Source organism: Cynara cardunculus (assembly GCF_001531365.2).
Source record: "Cynara cardunculus var. scolymus isolate 2C chromosome LG 13, CcrdV1, whole genome shotgun sequence".
Taxonomy (NCBI): domain Eukaryota; kingdom Viridiplantae; phylum Streptophyta; class Magnoliopsida; order Asterales; family Asteraceae; genus Cynara; species Cynara cardunculus.
The window spans coordinates 38945149-38954183 of record NC_037540.1 but is presented as its reverse complement, the minus strand read 5'-3'; the positions used below and the strand labels follow the sequence as shown (position 1 = coordinate 38954183).

General features: G+C 38.7%; 1 protein-coding gene across 1 annotated transcript; it reads right to left on the bottom strand.

Annotated features, from left to right (window-relative positions):
• Positions 1 to 2789: 2789 nt before the first annotated feature.
• LOC112526090 (probable phosphoribosylformylglycinamidine synthase, chloroplastic/mitochondrial) lies at positions 2790 to 9035 on the bottom strand. Its single transcript, XM_025136479.1, has 5 exons — positions 8923 to 9035; positions 8011 to 8109; positions 7351 to 7410; positions 4471 to 7251; positions 2790 to 4264 (listed from the first exon to the last, which is right to left on the bottom strand). The coding sequence occupies exons 3-5, from the start codon at positions 7390 to 7392 to the stop codon at positions 2885 to 2887; spliced, it is 4203 nt and encodes a 1400-aa protein (XP_024992247.1). The 5' UTR covers positions 7393 to 7410; positions 8011 to 8109; positions 8923 to 9035; the 3' UTR covers positions 2790 to 2884.

Sequence of the window (9035 nt, the reverse complement as noted above, 5' to 3'; positions counted from 1 at the left end):
TTATATATATATATATATATATATATATATATATATATATATATTGATGATTGATGAGTCAAGCCTCATGAGTTGAAACAATGAATCTAATCATTCTTATTTATATGCACCTCTTTATTCCAATCTTTTACCCTTTCACCAATATCTAAATACTCAATTCACATGTTATCACCTCAATACCTTTTGATATTTCTTTTATTTTGTATATATGATTATAAATACAATTTCATTTTTGTTTTTATATAACAAGATTTGTTTTGCAAAAATAGGGTCATCCAAATAAGATAACTTTATAAGTCAAACCCCTTGAGTTGACACAATGAATCTCATATTCTTTCTTATACACACATCTCAATCCCAATCTTTCAACTTCTCACCATTGTGGGATATCTCAAACTCAATCACAATTCACCAACACGTCAATACTCAATTCTCATGATGTCACCTCAATACCTCTTGGATTGACCTTTAATATATATATATATATATCGATAGACGGAGCTCTCTCTTTATCATCTCGCGCCAGATGCATTATGTGCTATTATTTGAATCCGAAGGTCAATCATTCCTAGTGAAGGCATGAAAAAGTATGTATGTATCTGGTCGGGTGGGGATATGTATGTAGAAGGGTACAAGAAGAGGGACACCGTTTGCTGCTCAATTTGCAACGAAATCAAGCTTGTCGACTATCAAAGGAAAGGTTGTTGTGGTTTAATTAGAGACAACAACAGGAAAGGGGCTCTCCCTTCTTTCAGCATGAAGGCGCCTACCTTCCACTAACCTATCTTCTATAGGAATTGGGGGTTTTGATACTCTCACTTTTCCCTTCAATGAGACGATCTTTAATTGCAAAAGTGATAGCTTATATAACTACATTTTGATACTTTTTTGAAGATATTATGGTGTTTTATCAGTGGTGGTGTACTATAGGTTTACGAGCAGGAGGAGACTTTCCCAGCAACCTACTTTGCCTTTTCATCAACATCTAAATACTCAATTCTCATGTTATCACCTCAACACCTCTTGGTACTTCTTTTATTATATATATATATATATACATATATATATATATACATATATATATATATATATATATATATATAGATAATTATAAACACAATTCATTTTTATTTTTATATAATAAGATTTGTCTTACAAAAATAGGCCCCATGTGTTGACAGAATAAATCTCATATTCATTCTTATACACACATCATTATCTCAATCTTCTAATTTCTCACCAATGTGGGATATTTCAAACTCAACCACAATTCACCAAACACCTCAATACTTAATTCTCATGATGTCACCTCAATACCTCTTGGGTTTTCTTTATATATATATATATATATATATATATATATATTGTTAAATCATAATTAATGAACTGTAATTATCTTTCATAAATATCCAAATCATAATAAATGAATCTTCATTATTTTCATAATTTTCTCAATTGATTGGTTTGTATGATTTGTAGGAATGATTTTTGAAAATCCCTATGTATATATACAGTTAATTGTCAACTAATTAATTAATGTTATAATTTCTATCGTGCAACAAACACCCTAAACTTTTATACTTTTAGTTTTATACCGTCTTTTGCCATTTTCTATTTCTAATTTCTAAGAGAGATGAATCTTCTGAACTGCTTGAGAGCTGGAGGATTGGGATATGCCGACTTCCAGTTCTTACTTGACTTGTTAACTTATAACTCTTTAACCCGTCGTTGCTACTCTCTTGCTCCCTCATCACTCCTCGTTTTCGTCGCCACTACTGATCTCTCTCCCCCATCATTTTATCCGACAATACAACTTCTATATTGCGTTCTTCATTATTGCCTTCTCTTTCTCGTCATTTTATTCAACAATAAAAACCATACCAGGATATTCATTTCTAGAGAGGTTGTTAGGTCCTTAAAATAGTGACATTCTTAACTTTTATTTTAGCATCGAAGATTGTTATCGATATTCCTTTTGGAAGAAAGTTTATAGGGTGTAAATATGTTTATACAATAAGATATAAAGATTGGTTGGGAAAGATTATAATAAAAAGGAGAAAATTGATTATAAGACCTTTTTTTATTAACCTGGATATTCAACCCGTTTTGCGAGGCGACTAACCCCAGGGCAACCACCTACTTTGCAAGGAGTCCGGAGTCACCACATTTGAACCTCTGTGGCTACAAGAGGATTTTTGTTTCTCCTTAGATTTAAACCTACAACCTCCTGACATTTTTGATCTTTAGAGCCAAACTCAACCAATCAGGCACCATCTTTATGTGTTATAATACCTTCTTTTTTTTTACTGTTGTAAAGATATAATCACATGAAGATGTTCATCTATTCTATGTCTTTAGTTCGTTTTTCTAATAATGACAAAAAAGATTGTAAGTTGGTTGAATATTATATATATATATATATATATACCAAGTGTTTGATATCGTGTGTTGCGCGATGACAATACTTTTTTAAAACTTATTGAAGTTAGTTAAATGAGTCGATGATCACATTTATATATTAAATTAATATTACCTTTGACATATGAATCCATCCACCTCATTTAGATTATCCATATATTTTATACGAATTTTACAAAACAACAGATTAATCCCGAATACAGTGCAAACAGCTCCAAAAACACACTGTTTCAAACCACTTAGAGTCATAATTGGCTTTTCAACCCTTCATGAAAGTTGTAAAACAAAACACGGTTACTGAGTCTCATAGTTCTCAACCTATGATATATATTTATATCATAAACACAAAAATGAAACCTTACTTGCAGTTCAGTAATCATCCATTTATTCATCGCAAATAAGAACCCTAAATCCTTCAAAGATCAACACTCTTCACCAATCTTATATCAACGAGAAAACTAACCTCTCAAGAACACCATTCTCGAGCATTCTGGAACATCTTCAACCACGGGCTCGGTCCTTTCTTTTCCACATCCCAATGCTTCGGGTACCACGGGAATTGCCACATCAWAAAACACCGCTCCGGGTGCGGCATCATCGCCAGATGCCGCCCGTCTGCCGAGCAAATTGCCGCCACGCCTAGCGGAGAACCGTTCGGATTAAACGGGTATGTTTCTGTCGGTTTCCCGTCATCATCACAATATCTCACCGGAGCCAAATCCGAAGATAAGATCCCATCCAGAACCCTGTTATCCGGAAAGTAAGCTTTTCCTTCTCCATGTGCTGCCCAAACACCCAATGTGCTACCTTCCATCCCTTTGAGCATTATGGCTGGAGATTCTTTTATGGTTACCCCCGTGAACCGGCATTCGAACCGGCCTGACTGGTTGTGCACGAATCTGGGCTGTGACGTGTCACCACTGTTGGCCATGGCTCCACCGATTTGAGGGCCGGGGATCCAACCTAATAGAGCCATGAGTTGGCACCCGTTGCAAACGCCGAGACTAAAGGTGTTTTCACGGTTGTAGAACTTGTGAAACTGATTTAAAAGCGGCTGGTTAAACCGTATAGAAGCGGCCCAGCCTTTTGCAGAATCGAGCACATCAGCATAACTAAAACCGCCCACGAACACGATTCCGTGAAAATCGGACAACGAGATGGACCCGGTAAGAAGGTCCGACATACTGACGTCCCACGGTTCGAAACCAGAAGCGAATAATGCGGCGGACATCTCTCGGTCACCGTTGCTCCCCTCCTCTCGAATCACCGCCACTTTCGGTTTCGTGATGGCATTCATGTATTTCTTCTGGGTGAATGTCGGAGTGAACGCCAACTGCCATGATGGTTCGCGCCGATTTTTCAATCCTTCCTTCTCGGCGGTCACAGAAGACGCCAATCGTTGGAATTTTTCAAGATGGAAACTGGTTTCTTCCCAAATGTCTCTAAGATCGGTCATTTTCTCATCTAAATGAGTTATCCCATCGATGTTTAATCCAATTATTGGTTCAGTTGTCACTTGTCCTATGATCTCCGCCGAAACTCCACGATTCCCGAGAATCGTTGCCACCGTATCCAGGTTTGCCTTGCTAATCTCGAGAATAAGCCCGAGTTCTTCCGCGAATAATGTTTCGAATACACTCTTTCCTTGTGAATTCAAACTGATCTGAGCACCACAGTTTCCGGCAAAAGCCATCTCAAGAACACTGACAATAAGCCCACCGTCACTGATATCATGACCAGACGAGATCAACTCATCGGTTAGAAGATCTTGAACCACCTCGAAAACTGTTTTTAGGTAACCAACATCATCGACATCGGGACATTCATCCCCAATTTGGTCAAACACCTGTGCGATGGTAAACATACCATGGTTTAGTAATAGTTGGAACCATTAGCTGAATGACCTTTCTGACAGATTTTGAGGTTTTATTGTGTTAAAAAGAGACATTTTTATGTTAAAGCAAAGTCGTTATTAACTCTGTCAGAAGGTCATACATTTAAAAACACATCAATCACTGGGTCTTGAAGCTAAATAACCCTGCAAAAAAGTACCTGAGCAAGAGCCGAACCACCTAAGCGACGCTTTCCTTTTGCCAAATCAATATGAAGCAGTATGCCTTCATCTTTAAGCTTCAAATCAGGGGTCACAGTTTTCGTAATATCCGAACAAGTAGCATACGCACTAATAACAAGATTCCCGGGAGCCTTAACCACTTCTCCACCTGCCCGTGCGGCCATTGAAAGACTGTCTTTCCCGCCATCAATGGCGATACCAAGTTCCACCATAGCTTCCGAAAGAGCAATGGCAGCATCATACATTGCTGCCCCTTCACCGTCAAGTTTGGCGGCATACATCCAGTTCCCACTTGCTTTGACATCACTCAAAGAAGTAATTTTCGCCCACACAAGATTTGTAAGTGCTTCTCCAACCGCTAAACGAGCCATTGCCTTTGGATCCAGCAAACCTTTGTTTGGTTGCTCCCCGATGGCACACGCACCTCCGGTATAATCGGTATACGTTTGCGCAATAACCGCCACGTCAGCAAGAGTAATCTGCAACGGGCCCACGGTTTGTTGCTGTGCCACGAGACCTGTTACGCACCTATCGACTTTAGTTGTCAAGAAGCGTTTCGAACAGATTGATGGAAGTCGTAATACCCTCTTGAGAGAATCCATCAATGTAATCCCGGGAGCAATATCAAGTGGTTCTCGTGCATCTTTAACACGATGAAACTCGAATGTTTTCTGAGGCATGTCTCCAAGAACTTTTTCGAGCTCAAGATCAACCGCAGGTGGTTTTTCGATAGCGTGGCTGTCAATTAAGCGCACAAACCCTTCACCACTTATAGTTCCAATAACAGCCATRGACACCCTTTCTCGTTTACAGATAGATTCCAGTAGTTCCCGGCTTTTGGCATTCACCAAAATCGCATCCTGCTCCTGATATTCTGCACCCCATATCTCCAAAACGGACATTGTGTGGTCACCGACCACAATAGCCCTGATATCGATTGTAGCACCTTTTGGGTGGATAATTTCTTTAACAACATTACAGTTACCACCTGCACCCTGATCGTGTATACTTATAATCGGATTATCCTTGCCCATTTCAATGCAAGCACGCACAACTCGATACAATTTCTGCGCCATCTCCGCATCTCCACGCTGTACAGCGTTAAAATCGAGCTCTGCATCATTCTGACCACTAACCATGCTCGAAGCTGCACCACCTCCCATTCCAATTCGATAAGCTGGACCACCGATCTTTACGACCAGCATCCCGATTTCAGGTTCCCCTTTTGTGATATGGGTGTGATCGATTTGCCCAATTCCAGCACTAAACATGATTGGCTTCAACCATTCCCGTCTCTCCCCACTCGGGAGTCTCATTCCAAACGCTCTTGTGTACCCCTGAATCAATGGCTCCCCAAATTTGTTCCCATAATCTGAYGCACCATTGCTRGCATCAATAAGTATTTGCAGTGGAGAAGCCAAGTTTGATGGATATTCAAAAGATGCATCTTCCCATGGAGCATACGAACCCTCGATGTTAAGATTTCCGACACAATAACCAGCCGTAGACGCAACAACATAAGACCCTCTTCCCGTTGCGTGTGTATCCCTTATTCGACCTCCGGCACCAGTTTCTGCACCAGGGTAAGGTGCAACCGCACACGGGAAATTGTGGGTCTCGGCTGTAAACAGAATATCAAGATCACGATTACTCAGGCTTAACGGAGATGTACAACCGGGCTYGACAGGGCGCAACTGTTTCACCARAAACCCTTTGATTGCACTGGAATTRTCYTTGAACCCAATTACAGAATTGTTAGGATTCGCCTGCAAAGTGCTCTTTACGATCTGCATTAGAGTCCGATTCATCGGTTGACCATCTATAACAATCTTTCCAGTGAAAAACCAGTGTCGGCTGTGCTCGCTGTTCGATTGTGCAATATCAAAGAGYTCRACATTTGTAGGGTCCCGYTGRATATCGTTCTTGAAWAGTTTAGTGTAGTACTGTAGATCTTGTTCATCGAAAGCCAACCCCAATTCTTGGTTAATCTCCTCCAATGCTTTCCGCCCCTTTTCCATAACGGGGACGTAATACACTTCTTCAGGAACTATACTTGTTTTGAAGGAAACAAGTTTCTTGGGATAAACACATTCGGTCATTCTATCGTGCACCATTGCTGCAAACTCATCAATTTGACTATCTAAAAGCGGTACACTTTCGGCTTTAACAAACAGAAGATATCTTCTTGATCGTTCAAATCTGTTTACTTCTGATAAACCACAAGCCTGACATATGGAAACAGCATTCGCAGACCATGCTGTAGTGAAAGACAATCTTGGTCCAACTTCAACTACCACTGTGTTGAACCCTTCTTTCTTTTCTTTAGCGATAAAGCTTTCACCCCCTAAATTATCAGGCTCGTAGGTCTCACGTAAAAGCCATTTAAGCACTGAAAGCTTTTGATTCGACAAATTCCCATTAACCCCGATATTAAAACATTGTTCTGTTTTCAGACCCACGATTTGATCGGATATCTTGGTCTGAACCGACTTCAGTAACTCCTCACTCGCACTTTCTTGAATCAAGGGAGTTCTATAAAAATGGATCACTTGTTCAGCAGCAGACTTGTCTACATTTCCCAACTCTTGTGCATCTACTGATACCACAGCCTTGACTTTCTTAGAAGCATTTCGTCGAACACCTTGGTTGGATATTCTCAACGAATCGTTTCTTTTGCGTTGAGATGAACGAAAAAGAAAATGGGAACTTCTACTCTTTGGTAAAGCTCTTGGCAAGAAAAACTTATGATGACTTGAACCCTGGAATTTCGATAAAAAAAAACTTACACATATTACTAGTGATCTCACACCAATTAATACACTTCAAGAAAATCAAAAGAACAGCAAAGTGGCACATACCTGTAAGAACTCTGCAGCTGTAATCTCCAAGGATGAGGCCATATTGCTTGAATAAATTTTCTGTAATAATGAAAAGATTCAACTTCCATTAACTAATGACGATGTATTTTCATTTGTCAAAAAAAGTGACAAGAGTTCGGAAATTAGGAAGCGTAGTAATTGCAGATAAGGTTCATATATTAGTGTATTACTAAGATGAAAATTCATGAATTAGCATACACAAATACTTTTGCAACAACATATTCAAGAACTATACTTTATGAAATGCATAAAAATGAGGCTTAATTGTTCAATTAAAAGCACTGATATCTCAACAAGATCTCTATTTAAGATTTTAAGACTAACAATCTGCTGTGTGTTTTATAATGGAACATTTTTGGAATGAAATTAAGCTATGAATTTACTATTGAAAAAATTCAGGGGCTTTACAACTTCACAGGTGAATTTTAACTATAGTAATGCACCGCATAAGCATAAGAGGAGCTTTTGATTATCAAAGAATGTGTATGTTTATCTTGGAACCATAAATTTATTTCAACCCATTACAGCATAAGCCTAAACTGAAAAAATTAGAAGAACAAAAAGAAACCGTGAACTACAAGTCTAAAAATATAGAAGAAATCAACCCATTATCAGTTGAGATGATGAGAATCATTGTACCTGATTGCAAAGGGAGGGAGATTTTAGAGAAGGAGATGGTGAATCCGCAATTCGAGCAAGGGAGGAAGATGGCAAACGCAAAACGCCTCTGTGAATTCTCTTCAATCCAAAGAAAGAAACAGATAAATTCCATTAGAAAAATCTTACTTTCTGCACTCCAAAAAACAAACAGATAAAGAAAGCCATTACTTTCTGCAGCTGTGAAATTTAGTTACGATCTGTGATCCAAATATATATAGATTGTTCTAAAACCATTTTTTGTTCATCTACTACCACTAGTTATATTCTTCAAAATAAAAATAATTTTTCATCATGCATATACTACACAAACCCGTATCTTCCAGTAAATTTTACTTCAATTGAAGGATTTGTATCTGGACTCCAAAACTGTTATATTGCATGCTTTGCATACACTAACTTGCAGTGATTCTGTAGCCTTCTGTTAGCCCAGATGGTCACAAGTGTTCTGTGTATTCAAAATAATGTGATTAGCTTCGACTGTGTGTTAGCCTTATGCTTCCAAGTATTCATGCAATTCAGATTTTCAATTTCAATCGTTAAAGAGTTTATTGCTTTGAATTCTAGTTTACAATAGAATTTCAACCCTAACTCCTCTTTTTCCTTTTGAAACAGTTACGAGATTCCCGATCAAACTTACTTCATTCAACTGCCTATCTCCAATTGAGACAAATCTTCTTAAATACTTCCGTGATTTCATGAAATTAAAAGCACATATAACATACACATGTCTAATTAAAGTTTTGAAGTTGTGATTGAGCGTGCTGAAGGAAGTGCCCAGTGCCTACTTTCAATTAATCACTTCATTGCATTTTTTGCATTTAATAAATACGAAATTCGAGGAGTAGAAATCTAAACATAAATGTAAATGTGCAGATAGAGAGAGATGAGTACAGGAACAGAATGGAGTGATCGACTTTCAGTGACGGCAGTAGGCCACCAGCGGCGGTCGGAAGGCAGCAGCAGAAAGGATTCGTAAGGGCGGCGTCTACTTCAGGGAGTAACCG